Consider the following 16407-nt stretch of genomic DNA (forward strand, 5'->3'; position numbering starts at 1 on the left):
CTTATTAAAATTTGATTTCACTTAAGCCTGAATTTGGCTGTGCAAACTGATTTTTGCTGTTCAGTCAAAATTTTACTAGATTTCAAAATGTATTTAGCTATGTTCATGTACTTTGTATAGCTCACTTCTTAGCACATTATCTAAATAAAAAAGAATCTATCAAACTCAATGCAAGAAAAAGAACTTATGCTCTTCTGAATAAGACTAAAGCAACTTCCAGCTTCAGATAAGTAATAGTTGCATTTTGGTCAGTGGATTTCATTGGAACACGTGAATCAAATTTCTGCTATGCCAAAAATTAGTTGCTTTTTGGCTTAGTATGTTGTGTGAGAAGTCATCTATAGGAATTTGAAAACCATAGTTTATAGTTTAGTTCCATAGCAAAAGTACCGATGCTTGCTTTTAATACTCCGATGGTTGAAATTTGTAGGGGAAATTCTTGCTGCTTTAGCCAATGTATCAGGACGCAAACATCCATCAACAGTTCAGGCCAAACAACTGAAAGGATGTCTTCCAATGATGCCTGTGGTACTTCATCTTGTGACATCTCAGGTATTGTTACAATGTTACAATTGTTATTACCTTGCTGACTTCTTTTGGAAACCGTTTGCCTATATCCTATATGTTATTCCCTTTTGGAGAAAGTATCAATTTGCAAATGGCAGAAGAAAAGTAAGATTACAGTAGTAACCAAAAGGAAATAGGTGCAGAAGATGGGAGAAAAGGAAAGGAAATCTAATTAAATCCAGTTCGTGGCATTACTGTTCACTCTAAAATTGGTCATTGGAGATATCATCAGTTGTTATCATTGATCAGTTTTGTCACCAGAATTATTCAGATAAGTAAATTATGCATTCATAATTTTTATTTTCTAGATCAATAGACAAGATAATCAGATATAATCAGCTAGCATGGACACTTAGAGAATTGTAGTCTCTACTTCTTGCCTGTTTTCATTGTCTGCTTCCCTTGACTACTGTTGGAAGAGGAAGGAAAGGAAGACAAGAAGCCCTTAGGGAATAATATGAATAATACGAATTGGCAAGATAAAAGGCTTTTTGTCACCCTCATTTGTGCCTATTTGAAGTACAGATATTACACAACTTACAACCACGATTGGAAACAGAATCTTGATCATTTAATGGTCATTAAGCACAATGCCCATGTTACCATTTTGCTTAATGACTACAGTGTGCTAAGCAGCTGCATGGGTTATTAAGTAAACAGAATTCAAGGACAAGGAACCAGAACAATTCTGTGAATAAGCCGAAGCCGTTTCTTTATTGTTGATCAATTATTATTATTTATATAGCGTATGATGAGAATATGACAGAAGAAAAGTAAACATATACACACAATCTATGTAATTATATACAAAACACCTACATATGGTTGTGGCCTCATAATTGGATGTCCAGTTGAGCTATCCAGGTAATTGGCTCTGCTGATATCTTCGTCTAGATATTCTAGGGAACCAGAGAACGCAGGTTGTGGACAATTTTGCACAATATGTAAAATGTTTGCATATAAGCATATAAGCATCACAATTGCAACAAGGAGAATCTTTCCCTCTCCAGTGATACAGGGCAGAGACACTTCTTCCAGTATCATACCTAATTCTGTTCAATTTCATCCAGATAGGCAGGTCAAAACCAGGTGTTTTGGTAAAGGGATCACTAATGGTCGGGCCAAAGAAGATCCTTGGGTCATTCCTCTTTCCAGGCATTCTCAGGATTAAACTGGATAGATGTTAAGTGGATAGCTGTTTTCCATGCTGGCCTATGGGATTTCAATCTTGTGGTGGACTGTGGAGTGTCCTAGTAAATAGGGAGGGCTTGTTGTTCAGGACCTTTGGCCATAGTTGAATGAGAGGTTGTTGTCTTCTGATGTGGGGCAGTATGATCTTGCTAAGTACTGGTAACCAGTGCATAAGAGTGGGATGCAATGTACCAGAGGCAATATGCATTGTCTGGTCGAGTTGGACATTGAACATTTGGGTGTGGGCACTGTTAAGTCGCATGCTGGCATGATATTCAGCTTTTGAATAAACCAAAGCCAAGGCTGTTGTTCCTAGGATACTAGCATCAGCAGCCAGGATGTCCCAATCCGTCTTTTCAGTAAATTGTTGCGGCTTTTCAATTTTGTGGCTGTTTTTCCTTGTGATAGTCCATTATTCAATTTATGATATCTGCTTCTATTGAATTCTGTGAAAACTTAACATAAACCTATTACTCAATGTGTTGTCAATCAAGGCAATGGTGTAATGACAAGGTATAATCTGGATTAGTTTGAGAAGTTCTTCTCTCCCGACAGTATTGTAGGCCGCCAAAAGATCAAGAAAAACTGAGACATTTTCATTTTTCCTCGAAATCTGTTCTCCAAGTAGGAATTTAGTGCAAGGACTTCATTGCTAAATCATATTTGGGGCAAAATCCAGCTTGTTCTACTTGGATTACAGATTCTACTGCTAGGGCTATTCTGTTAACAGAAGTCTTTCTAAAAGTTTGTAGATGACCCTGAGAAAAACAATTGGCCTGTAACTTTGGGAAAGATGTGGATCTTTCCCTGGTTTCAAAATTGCAATAATTTTGGTTTTGAATATAGGAGGCACTCATCCGGAGTACATTATGGAATTAAAAAAAAAAAGGCAAGCCAGTGTTTAGTTGCTGGTCCACAGTTCTTCAGTAATTCTGTGTACATGCCATTAAATCCTACAGTATAACATTTTGTAAAGAATCCAGGTCCCTCTGCATTTCTTCTGGGGTAAATGGATGTATGTATAAAACTATGGATTCCATGCTAATGGTAGAATGTTTTCTTGAGAATATGGATAATTAGTCTGATTTTCAGATAAGGGACCAGGCTTTTTTGCTTGAGTGGGTAAAGTTTAGATTTTCTACAGTCCTGGTCATTTCTGGCTCTATCCAAGGACTTCTGCAATTTGGTTGCTTTCTCCATATTACCTTCCTGTTCAAACTCAGCACACAAACGATTTTTCTCCTTACTCCATATAGGGACATAAACTTTACTGCAGCCTCTGGGCATGTTCTTTTGTAGCTGTAGATTTAATTAATGTATTATGTGATCAAAATTCAGATACTTGGCAACTAACTCATATTTATGACGATTGCAATGTCCTGGGATCATGTGATCACCTTTCGCAACCCTTTGACAAGCAAAATCAATGGGGAAGCCAGATTCACTTAACAGCTGATTTTGGCAACAGGCTTGGGGATCCAGTGGCAGGGGAGAGCTTGTGAAATAGCTATAAAATCTTAAAATAAGTACTGCCTTCCTACTTATGTTTAATTATTTATTTTAAATATTTTATTGAATAAATTTTGAGCAAAATAAATACTTAACCAATACAAATATTAGAAAAGAAATGAAATAAAAAAGAGCAGTGAATAAGAAATAAAATAGAAAAGGAAAAATATAAATAAGGAGGTTCCAATTGTTTTGATAACAGATCTCTCTCTCCAGGAATTTATAAATTTTGGCAATTACATATTCATTGTTTGTGTATAATTCAACTTCACATTTATCCTTTATTGCCCAGTTACAAATATTATCTTAAAATATCCACATTGAATCTTAGCATGCATACAAAAACTTCTGAAAACTAAATTCCTCTGCAGCTAATTTTTCTCTTATTTTCATTTTATACTCTCCATCTTCTTGTTCTAACAAATTTTGATAGATTTACTATTTCTCTCTTCCTCCTTTTCCCCATAAAATGCTTCTTATGCTGAGAATTGTAAAAGCATTTTCAGCCACAGTCTGGGTTTCTATTTGTTCCATAATCTCAGTGTCACTTTTGACATAGTGATTTTTAAAATATTAGCCTCAAATCAATTGTCCTGTAAAAAACCTTATCTTTGTCATACTATAAAAAATATGCTACCCAAGTCTCAGATCATTCCTTTTTAATTCTAGAATTCTTTTATTTCTCAGCAGCGCATTTCTCAATGTTTTAATTGTTTAATGGTTATACAAATTTATTTATAATTGTATTGTTCTTATTTTGCACTGCCCAAAATAACATTCATGAGATGGTGAGCTATGTAAATTTTATATAAACTTTAAAAGTCCAAACAGTTTTTTCTGCTTGTTAGGCCAGCGGTCTCCAACCTTTCTGGCTTTGCAGACCAGCTGGGGGGAAAGAAGGGATGGTTTTGTGCGAGTGACAGGTGAGCACAAACATGTGTGCAACTCCATTTACCTGAGTGGTGGGCATGCGCACCTGCCGCTCATGCAAATGGAGCTGCATGCACATGCATGCTGCTTCTGCAAGTGGAGTTGCACACATATGCACGCTCGCCCACTGCTTCCATGGTCCAGTTCCATAATTAATAAATGACTGTTTATCAGTAATTAAATGACATTTAAATTATGCTGTATAAACATGTTTATTATTCAAATATTTATTATGTTTTCTAATGCATATAGGTATTTCGCCCTCAAGTTGTAACTGAAGAGTTTCTTTGCAGCTATGGAACTTTGTTGGTCAGTAACAGTTTTCATTCATATTGTTTAAAATATGGTCAATGTACTGAAAATAAAAACAATCTTTATTAACAATATTTATTCTTATATATTAGATGCAAATATCTTAATTTCATGTAGTATTTTTTTCTCTCTAGTATATCCCTGGGAAAAAGGAGTGACTCTTTCCACAAAAAAATTGCAGAGTTCTTTTTTAAAAAACAATTTAATTTTGGAGAAATTTGATTCCTAGAACTGTGCTCTAAATTATATATATGATGGCTGCTAGTATGAGTAAACTGAACCTCTGAATCTCTCCAAGGAGGAGTGAGAGTGTGTTTGGCCAAAGCAAAGTGAGCTGGATTAGGAGATCTATAGGCTGGATCCAGTCAGCAGTGGAAATGAAAATCTTGAAGCAAGATCCTCAAATAAAAACATGTGCACTGTATAAAATGGGAGTATTGGTGAAAAGCCACTCAAAATTCAGAAATCCATTGGCTCATCAAGTTCCTTTTCCATATACACAAAGTATTGAGGATACCTTACTTTGTATTGGCATTTGTGAACCAATTGTTTGATAAAGTAGATCACAACTTACTACTTGACAAGATAGAAAAATGTGGGGTAGACAGCATAACCACCACATAGATCCATAGTTGGCTGACCGGCCGTATTCAGCCTGTGGTCCTCAATGGAACTGCATCTACATGGAGGGAAGTGTGTAGTGGGGTGCCCCAGGGCTCTGTTCTGGGCCCAGTGCTATTCAACATCTTCATCAACGATTTGGACAAGGGAATAGATGGGGAACTCATCAAATTTGCAGACGACACCAAGCTGGCAGGAATAGCCAATACTCCAGAAGAAAGGCTTAAGATACAGGAGGATCTTGACAGACTTGAACATTGGGTGTTATCTAACAAAATAAATTCAACGGTGAAAAAAGCAAGGTTCTACATTCAAGCAAGAAAAACCAAATGTACAGGTATAATATAGGGGGTACCTTGCTCAATAGTAGTAACTGTGAGAGGGACCTCGGATTCCTAGTGGACAATCATTTAAATACGAGCCAGCAGTGTGCTGCAGCTGCCAAAAAGGCCAACACAGTGCTGGGCTGCATTAACAGAGGGATAGAATCAAGATCACATGAAGTATTAATACCACTTTATTTAATGCCTTGGTAAGGTCACACTTGGAATACTGCATCCAGTTTTGGTCACCGTGATGTAAAAAAGATATTGAGACTCTAGAAAGAGTACAGAGAAGAGCAACAAAGATAATTAGGGGACTGGAGGCTAAAGCATGTAAGGAACGGTTGCTGGAATTGGGTATGTATATTTAATGAAGAGAAGGACGAGGGGGGACATGATAGCAGTGTTCCAATATCTCGGGCTGCCATAAAGAAGAGGGAGTCAAGTTATTTTCCAAAGCGCCTGAAGGCAGGACAAGAAGCAATGGATGGAAACTAATCAAGGAGAGAAGCAACCTAGAACTAAGGAGAAATTACCTGACAGTTAGAACAATTAACTAGTAGAACAATCTGCCTCCTGAAGCAATGAATGCTCCGACACTGGAAGTTTTTAAGAAGAGACTGGACAGCCATTTGTCCGAAATGGTATAGGGTTTCCTGCCTAAGCAAGGGGTTGGACTAAATGACCTCCGAGGTCCTTCCCAACTTTATTATTATTGTTGTTGTTGTTATTGTTATTATTATTATTATATTGATTGAAAATTAGCAGTGGACTTGTAAGAACGGTAAAATCAAGTTTAAGCTGCATCAAGAGAAGTACAGGAATTTTGTAGCAGACCCATTTGTGGCAGCTCCAAATCAAGATCTTATAATATCTCATCAGATTATAGTAAACTTTATTAAAAGACTGCTACAGCTCAGTTCATCAGTGAAATGGAGTAGCTAGACTAATTATTGGATGAAGAGAAGAAGGAGGAGAAAACCAAAGAGAGGCTGGTTATGCAAATACAGATGTATTTGACATAATGAACAGAATGGATTTTTAATATGTTACAAGTTGACTGATAAAGTACTTAATTTGTCTCACATGTAGTCTGTATTTGTAAGTTATACTTTGAGCACTATCTCACCTTTTCTGTTACAAAGATAAATAAATAATGTGTCAAATTCATCATTTTTCTAATATTCTCCCAAATTCAAAAAACTGTTCCATTATTTGACCTGATAAAAATTAAGAAATATATGTATAGCAGTTTGATTTTGCTTCTCTAAAATATAAACAATACAAAAGCCATGGGAATAATAGGAAATTATAGCATTAATATTTTATTTTTGCCTTTTCTCAGGTGATTTATTCAGGTTATTCTTAAATATCAATTTAATTTTTAGTTCTTACTTCCATAGAGTACATCCTCAGAGAGACATAAATAACAGAAAGTCACAGTTTTTTTTAATGAATTAATCTCTTCATAGTTATATTTTAAATCTCAGGATTTCTTTAGAAAATTATTATTTATTACCTACTAATAAAATATACCTTTAATTCTTTGGCTTTTATCTAGAAATTATCTTTTTTAATGCTCACTATGCTAATTCAGTACCCAATGGCATTCATCATGCTATAATGTCAGAACTTCAAAATTATGTGACAAAAGTAATAAATTTGAAATACTAAGGCTGCAATAGTATATTCTCTCCCTTTTTAGGAAGTCATGTTCTTTATTTATTTTCATGTTTATTTTAATTTTATTTTATTTTTATTTTTGTGTATTATTTTTTCCATGTACTATCATTGTTATGTAGACATTCTATATTATTTTTATTAAGTAGCTGTGTAAATCTTCAAAGTGAGAAAGAATATGTTAATATACATTGATTTTTACATTTCCTTCTTCAGAATTTTATCAAATTGATAGATTCAGGTGAAACTAACTTGGATGGAGCAATAGGTAAGTATTTTCAAGATAGTGTTATTTGCCATCTACAAACACATTTTTCTTTGATATCTGAAATATATATTATCTTTTTCCCCCCTCACCCAAACAGGTCAAACAGCTTCGGAAGAACTGGTTAAGACTGTTTTATTAATATTTGAAGCAATAATTCAACATCCAGCATTGCTGATACTTTACTATTCAACAGTAAGTGGTGGTACAAATAGATACATGCTTACTGATTGCACTTTTACTAGTGTTTCATGTTTTTAATCAGGTGTGATGGCTTTAACTGTCTTAAATGAATTTAATATGAAATGCTTTCAAAATTATTTTTGAGTAAAGTTTTTGTAGTTTAAAATTTACCATCTTTTTTGTACAAAATTGGAAAAAAATTGATATTGTGCATTTGATAGTGACATGTCAATTTTTAATAATAGACTATAGTTTTACATAATACAAACTTTAATTTTTCTTTTGTTGACTGGCTGCATCAGCGACTTTTATACAATTGTTTTGAGTAAAGATCAAACCTCAAGGACAAATTTAGGTAGTCCTTGCTTAATGACATTTTGAAGTTATGACAACCTCGGAAAGGATGATTTATAGCACGAAAGTCCCTGACCATTACAAAATGTCATACAGCCTCCCTCCATGGTCACATGATTGCAATCTTTTTGCACTTATGACCGATTGCCAAGCGCCCAGCAATCACATGATTGCATTTTTTTTCTGTTGGCCTCCCCCAAAAGCCAATGGGAAGCTATCAGGGAAGATTGCAAGCTGCAAGCTGAGGGCTAGCTAAAAGACTTCCCTGCCCAACCATGCCTGCAATTGAAATCATGCAAGCACATATCTTAATATCCTCCTCCCACCTCCCCACTTCTGTGGAATTCTCTGTAGAGGTGGAGTGATAAGGATCCCAAGCTCTGTGCTTCAAGTTCTGTGTTTGATTTTGGCAGCCAAAATGTATATTTCATGACTGAAACAGGTGGTTTATGTTTGACTGTATTAATTAAGGAAGGTAAGGAATAATATGGATGATGGACAATCTTGCATTAAAAATATAAACCCAGTAGTTGTTTTGCAAGTAGTTAAAGTAAATATGCATTCTGACCAAAGGGTACTTATATACTGAATGCAGTTCTTGGATTGACAATAATTAGCAAATATCTAATAGATTGGAAAATGTGGACTGAAAATTATGAGCCCGTAAAGGTTATTTGAATTAATGTGACTTACTAACTTTAATTTTCCTGGTATCAGTTCCCACAATGACAATGTACCCCATACAACAGTGATGATGACAAACAAGTAAAATATTTAAAAACATAATATTTGGAAATAAGATGCAGTTGAAATATATTGAGCATAACTCATGTGACAAAAAATAATTTCCTCAGGTTTGAAGGTATGCTTTTTCTGGACTTTTGGCTTCAGTAAATGATTTGATTTGATAAAAAGACGTTTAGTTTGTGTATATTGTGTATCACTTGATATTATATGCACAGTTGAAATGAGCTATTTCAAAATATATAACTCTAGATTACAGTCTTGATCAACAGTGAAATCATCCTGTAAAAACAGGGATTAAGAGATTTAGAGTCCTTGAGTATACTTTCATGAGAAAACTTTTTTTTTTACATCACTGTTGATTTTTATCAAGGGAGCTGACAACTATATTCATGCTATTTTATAATATTTATTTATTTTCTTATCGCAGCTGCTATGCTTTTGATTTAAGCAATAAAGAATTTTACTTCCCAAGATATGATTTTGCTAAGTTCAACAATCTTTTTTAAAGTCTTTTTTTTTTACTTCAGCCATTATGTTTGTAAAATAATTTGTTATGAATTCAGTCAGGATAAGTGGAAAAATGAGCCATAGTTGGAATCCTCAAAGATCTGAAAAGCTATGGTAGGCATTTTTAGTTTATTAAAAAATAAATCTTTGATCCTCATGGCCATATTATGCCTCAGTTACTGATCTAGGGGAAATTTCATCAGACAAGAACTTATAGCCCCCATTTTATTTGAATAAATAATGTAAATTATGTAAGCATAATATAAATATGAAAAATATTTTGTACTAATACTGAAAATAAAAAAATAAAATGCATAACAGAGATACATGTTCAGAATGAAAATCACATGTTTTCTTTGATATAGAAAGAATCCCATCTGTACAACTTATCTATTAACTTTTATATTGTTACTTTATTTCATAAAAAGCAAAGTAGGTTAATTTTTCTTATAGATATGATTAAGTGTGACTGATAGCTTTATAAAGATTATAATGGGGAACTGAATAGAGATTGCAAGTTTAAGATTTCAATTTTTTAAAATGTATAAGTAATCTAAATCAGACGTTCATTATGTTTCTCTTTAGATTATGGATTATGTCCTGCCACCTTTAATTTATTTGGTCTTCAGTCAAAATGGTAAATATACAGACACATCAATTAAGACACTCCTTTTGCTTTAATTAGATACAATTGTGATGTGTGGTATGTTTTTACATTGACTTTTCTAGTGGAATGGAGACTCTTCAGCTTGCGGTTGCTTACAGAAACTACTTCGCTTCTTCTAAGCCACAAGGTCATCACTGAAGAGAAAGAGAATCTTAACTCAAACAACAAACTTCTATGCCTCATTAGGAACTCATTGTTGCCTCAGTAAGTACCAAATTAAACCTGATTGTATGCAATCACGTATGGAATATACCTATGCTTTTCTAAAAATATAGCTTGGTTTTTATGGCAAAAGTATGATAGATGCTAATTGTGATGAGGTATAGCATATTTTCATGCTGGTCATAATGTAAGAAGTTGATAGGACCTTTTCACCTTACTTATATATTTAGTGAATTTATGGGAAAATATTGAGAGACAAGATGAATGGACTGATGAATAGATGTATAGAGGTATATTCATATATTGAAAAGTTCCTTGTAAACATAAGCAGATAGTAACAGTGCTGCCTTTACAAGAATGTTTTTGTCATCCCACTAGAATAATTTTGCCCTGTTATAATGCAAATATCATTATGCAGATCCGTTTCTATGTAAGATATTTCTTTACCATATACAGGGTAGACAAATCCATTTCTTAGTAATGAACCGAAGCTATTTTTTTTCAAGTTGATTGGAACTGGGAACAATGTTTCATTATTTTTGATGCTGCAAATAATATTTCTAACTGTATTTATGTTTAGTTTATATTTTTATTTTTGCTGCATTCTTTTTGCACAATTGCTATTTCATTAAAGATTAAATAATTTTTTAATGATTTACAATATTTCGTGCATTTCTTCAGCATTCTGACACCATCCTGAGAAGCTGTTAGATATAGTGTGTTATCTGACTTAAAATAGATATAAAAATGAATCATAATAGTTCACTGGTTGATGAACTCTATCTCTATCCTCTTATCAATCAAATAAAAGTGACAGGATTTCAACCTGAGATGGAAAGATATTAGTGTTTTACACTTTGCAACAGAGTAGTATTAACAATTTTTCTCATGTAAAATTATATTTGAAAAGCTTATCTTTTTATCAGATGTTTTCTTTTGAATTAGATTTGAACTGATTTTAATGGAACCTGACCCATTGCCAACTTATGCACTGAAACTGCTGATTTCGATTACAGAATACAACCCTGCTTTTATAGGGTAAGTAAACTTGTCATTTTATTAATCATAGTACAGAGAGTCACTTAGATTTAATGGTCTTGATGGAATTTTTGAAAATCCATTCTTCTTTTGAAAAAAATCACCCTCTGCTTGTCTTAGGAGCCAGATACTACTTGGGTTCCTCAGCCTCATAAGTAGATTTCCAGAGAATGGCTGTGTTGAGGAAAATGTACCTAAAATCCTATGAATTCAACATATTTAGGGCATACTTGGGATCCTGGGAATCAAATATTACTTTCATTATTTATTCAATCTTAAATATGTTTACCAAAGAGAAAGCATATTGAATATGATGGGATTCCTGACTATAGCAGTGTATTTTGAACACATAGAGGCAATTTGGAAACTGTTAAGTTAACTTAAACTGTTAAGTTTCCAAATTTATATTTATATTACAAAATATAAAATACAAAGGAAAATAAAAATAATGGGGAAATAGAAGAAGGAAAAAATGGAAGGAAAGAGAAAATGTGAGGTAGAAGGGGAAAAAGAAAGAAAAGGCATTGATATTGGACTCTCTTTAGCACAGTAGAAGATACGGTAGCAACATTAAAACCTCAACTTTTTATTTTTACACATTAGTATATAAATAGCCATTTCTACAGCAACAAATCTATCCAATCAGCAAAACCAAAATAAAAGTTTCTTTTTTTTACAAGCACAAAATCAAGAAGCAATTTCCAAACAGAAACATAATTAGATATATTCTTCCCTTTGAATAAAGCAATCAATTTAACCATCTCTGCTTTTTCTTCCTTGCTGTGGAAATATTATATTATATATTTCTGTTTGCACTTATTAATCTTTATAAACTATCATCATTTATATTAACAAAAATCACTATATTCTTCCAGATTCTTTAACTTTAATGGAAAAAAATTTTTACATTCATTTTAAAATATTAAACTTTTCTTGAAAAACATTTCTAAACTATTAAGTTGTACTACATTTTTTTAAAAAAATCCTCTTAATATACATACTTTAAAATTCACTTTCAATAATATTTCGCAGGCTTTGAAAATTAATCAAAAATTATATATGAAAAATTTTCAAACCCCCTTTATGAAAATAAAACGCAGAACTGCAATAAAGCTTTCTTTTGATTACACACATCAGACCAATAAAATCTAATTAACTCCAATTAATTCATTAAATTAAGTCACTCCCTCCAAGTATCCTCATACAATAAAATTTTTCTTCTTGTTTACATTCATTTTCAAACTCTAAACTTTTCTTTAAGAATATTTGTAAAATCAGTAATACACTTTTTTAAAACTTCCTCTTAACAGATATTCAAATATTTTAAAAGCTTTAGGGAACACTTAAGCAATATATAAAGAAAAAAATGCATTTTCAAACTCATTTTACATTAAATTTTTTTTCAGATTACATATTGGATTGATAAAAATCCATACTAATTTCAATCAACTAATTAAGTTTGTCATTCCTTCCAGCTTCATAAAATAAAACCTTTTTCTTCTCTGGAATGTCTGTCAAATAATTATAAACTTCTCTTTTCCTCAAGAATTTTTCAACCTTATTCATATGCATGAAGAAAAAAATCCAAACATGTCCTCTTAAAATTTACAGGTTTTCTTGAAACTCTTCTTTCAATTGTATTGGGAGATTTATATTTAAATCAATGTAATAAAGATTGATGTCAGGTTTATATTCCAAACTTGCAGTTGAATAATTACTTGTGTAATTGCCTCAGTGGTTTGGTAACTTTCTACACATAATTGCATCTCTGAAGTAGTTTTTATAACATCCTTAAAAAACAGCTGATCTATAAACTTATTTAAGATTTTTTTTCAAACACATCTCTGTTAACTTGATAACTTGTTCAAGTGCATGCTCCATCTGCGTAGCTCCCTCTTGTGGTCAAAGAGTCAAAGTGAGTTTTGAAACTCACTTAAGAATTGCTGGCTAATCAGAATTCATAAAAATAAGAAAGTTTTAGCCACTCGCAGCAAAGCAGGCCAAACCACAAATTAGTTAAAAATAATAAAATAAAAGCCACAACTTTCTACCTTTATATTTCTCCATCAAAGTTTTTTTTTTAAAAAAGATACTCTATGCTTCCTTATTTAAACTTGCTTTCAGCAATCTTTTTCTTGTTATTTAACAATAAAGAAGTCCTCAAAATGGTGCAGCTCTTCAAAAAGCAGTAATAGGCTGTGACCAAAGAAAGTGTCTTTTAGCTTAAGAAAAAGAAAAATTCTTAAGAGTGATTAAGAAATGAAAGATACAACTCAATGTCAGTTTGAAAAATAAATTCCAAAACAGCTGCTTTTTCAACAATGAATTGATTGCAGCCCTGGTCCCCCAGCTGAATGGCTCAACAAATCATTCTGAAGTTACTTGCAGACCCTTGCTGTATGGAGAATCTTGTTGGGTAATTCTAGGACTCTCCCTGAGCCCAGGAAAGTCATATAAACTAAAGGAAAACCAATTTTTTCTGTTAGTAAGTTGAAAAAGTAATAGTCCAAAGAAAACTCCTTCAGGGAGTCCTCCTTGGCATATCGTCAATTGGCCATCTTTCCCACAAGTAGAACAGCTGAAACTGTTAACATTAAATAAAAAATGTAATTTGAGATGATAGAATATTTTCCCAATTTTTGTATACAGTTTTACTGTAACACATTGAAATGTTATTGTTTTTTCATGATTCATAATTAAATTTTCCTGAAAAATAATAATATTAGCATATTGAAGACCTAACGTTAGGCTTAGGAAACTATGAGCCAAGATAGAGTTCAAAAGCACTATGATTTTATTCCATGCAACCTATACACAAGGGTCTGATCTATTAATGGTCAAGACAACTTGGCACCAGATAAGAGTCAATGAACTTCAAGGTCTCTTCTGTGGACATAGAAACTCCAGACTGATGATGCATTTGTCCCTGCCCTCAAGCTCAGCCTGATCATCTCCTGAATCAGCAGGTTAATTATGACAGAAGCTTTCATGGACTCAAACCTATTTCCTTAAATAATGTGAACTTGTCTAAAGGTTTATGGCAAATACCTTTTATTTCTGGGATTTTATAATTAAAAATCTGCCTAACAAAATGGTAAGAATGTATTTGATAGATTCAGTTCCATTGCATAAATGTGGTTGAGTTAATTATTGGTTTGAACTAATTGAAGTCCAACCCATAGAGATGAAAAGCCTTCTTTGGCATTCCACTTTGCGCAAGTCTACATAGGATTTTGACAGCATTATTGTATAGTAGAGCAACTGTCAAACTCTCTAAATTTGCCTAAGCAAATTTATTGCAGACTTCCCCAGGCAAAGTGGAGAACAAAATCTACATGGAACTTTAATAGTGTCTTTTTCTTTCCAGACAAAGATTTTTTAGACTGACTCATGGAACTCAGTTGCCAATGATATTTATATCTTCTAATTAGCTAGTTTTATTCATGGGGAAGAACTACACAAATTTATGATTTTAGGCACTCAAGATACCAAAAATTGTGCTTTACTATTTTAGTATATGCATTTTTAGCATTAATTTTGGTTTGATTTTTATCAACTATATTGCCCATGTGATGGTTTGTAATTAAGTAAATTAATATATTTTATAGTTATATTTTTGTATTAATTTATGTACTTCCCATTAACTTGCTTCATGACAGTGATGTAAAACCATGGAATACTTTCCAAAGAAACATAGCATTTCTTATATTTTAATACAGGTAGTCTTTGACTTACAACAGGTCACTTAGTGATGGTTCAAAGTTATGATCGCCCCCCCGCAAAAATACTTAATGACCCAGTTCTGACATGTATATTGTAGAACCCATGGTCATTTGCCTTTACGACTGACTGCAGACTCTGCAACATGTCCTCCCCCCGCCTATTTCTCCCCTATCCTTCCCCCCGGGTTCCCCCCATTCCGTCAATGATTGCTTACTTTACAAAGATCTCTAGAGCTCAGAATGTTGGGGTAGGAGAGGAGGAAAGGTTGTTTCATTGCTAGGCCATGTGGCAAAAAAGTGACCATCTTTTTCTGAGATATTGGAAAAACCTTTCTGTTTTGTTTTTGTTGCTAGACACTAGCTTCTGTTCCCAGAAAAAGCAAATGGTGAGGGAGAGAAGTCTTTCTTCCCTTCCTTGCTGTTTACCTTTGGTCCTTTGCTAATATCAGATAGAGGAAAACATGGAAGTAGCTAGAAATCTCTTCTTTTAGAATAAGCTTCTGTTAGATACTGGTCTCCGCAAACTAACACATATATCTATTATGGTGGGCGGAAGGAAAACATGGAAGCAGCCAGAACATTAATCCCTTCCCTCCATTGACCATTAGCTGCAAACAGCAAGGAAGGGAAGGAAGATTTCTCCTCTTCACTATTTGCTTTCACTGTGGAATGGAAGGCTAGTGTATAGCAACAAAGGAAAATAGAGAGGTTTTTCCAGCATCTCAGAAAAGGCTGTTTTTCTGCCATGTGGCCTAGCAATGGAGCAGCCTGTCCTCCTTTCCTACCCCAACATCCTGAACTCTGGAGACCTTCGAAAGGTAAGTGAGTGATTAGTGATGGGTGGAGAGATAGATGCAAAGGATGGGTGCAGAGGATGCCCAAGCAGTTGTGGGGACCCCAAGGGATGGGAAGTGGAGCATGCAATATTTCAGTGGGTGAGGGGAGGCTGCAGAAAGATGATTTTGTTCCTGTACTAGGCCCCACATGGTCTTCCCAACCCTTGAGGCACTCCATTGCCACGTAAACTACCATTCATTTACCAAATGCATTGGGGAGAGAACCAGGACGGGGACTTGTTCACTTAACATCTTCTCTATTTACAAATGTAATTGGCAAGCTCCATTATATTTGTAACTCGAGGATTACCTGTAGATTTGATGAAACTTGTTTAACCAAAATGCAGTCATAGCCTAAGATTCTGGGACACAATTTTTTATGATCTTATGTGCAGTACCTTATAATGTGACATGTGTTGTATATCTATCTTATATCTTGTATATTATTTCAATGAGTTATATTTGTAATACACAATGGTAATCCTTCTACTATTTGTTATCCTTTTATTATTTGCTAGTCCTAATAGTATTTCTGTCACTAAGTCGCATGTTCGTTGAGCATGACATCATGTGACTGTGGTGACTATCAGTTCTGTCCATAGTTATTAAGTTATTAACCACCATCATGGGTGGTTAAACGTGACTTCAAATGATTGCAGCATGTGACTTCCTGCCAGTTTCCCCATTGCTTTGCTTGTGGCAAGGTAGCTGTAAAAGTTGCAAATGTTGTAAATGTACATCAATTTCCAAACACCCGAATTATGATCATGTGACCAATGGGATGCTGCAACAG

General features: G+C 33.8%; 1 protein-coding gene across 6 annotated transcripts in view; it reads left to right on the top strand.

Moving 5' to 3' along the window:
- The window catches only part of ULK4 (unc-51 like kinase 4), a 168798-nt gene that overhangs the window by 79229 nt on the left and 73162 nt on the right, over window positions 1-16407 (top strand). For all 6 annotated transcript variants that reach the window (XM_039336096.1, XM_039336092.1, XM_039336097.1 and 3 more), the window contains exons 24-30: window positions 431-552; window positions 4450-4506; window positions 7350-7401; window positions 7499-7593; window positions 9775-9826; window positions 9919-10060; window positions 10964-11056. In XM_039336096.1, coding sequence (XP_039192030.1) covers window positions 431-552; window positions 4450-4506; window positions 7350-7401; window positions 7499-7593; window positions 9775-9826; window positions 9919-10060; window positions 10964-11056 — 613 coding nt within the window. The remainder of the gene's footprint in view (window positions 1-430; window positions 553-4449; window positions 4507-7349; window positions 7402-7498; window positions 7594-9774; window positions 9827-9918; window positions 10061-10963; window positions 11057-16407) is intronic.

The sequence above is a fragment of the Crotalus tigris genome, unplaced genomic scaffold (genome assembly GCF_016545835.1).
Source record: "Crotalus tigris isolate CLP2741 ecotype Arizona unplaced genomic scaffold, ASM1654583v1 scf7180000017666.27876245, whole genome shotgun sequence".
NCBI lineage: Eukaryota > Metazoa > Chordata > Lepidosauria > Squamata > Viperidae > Crotalus > Crotalus tigris.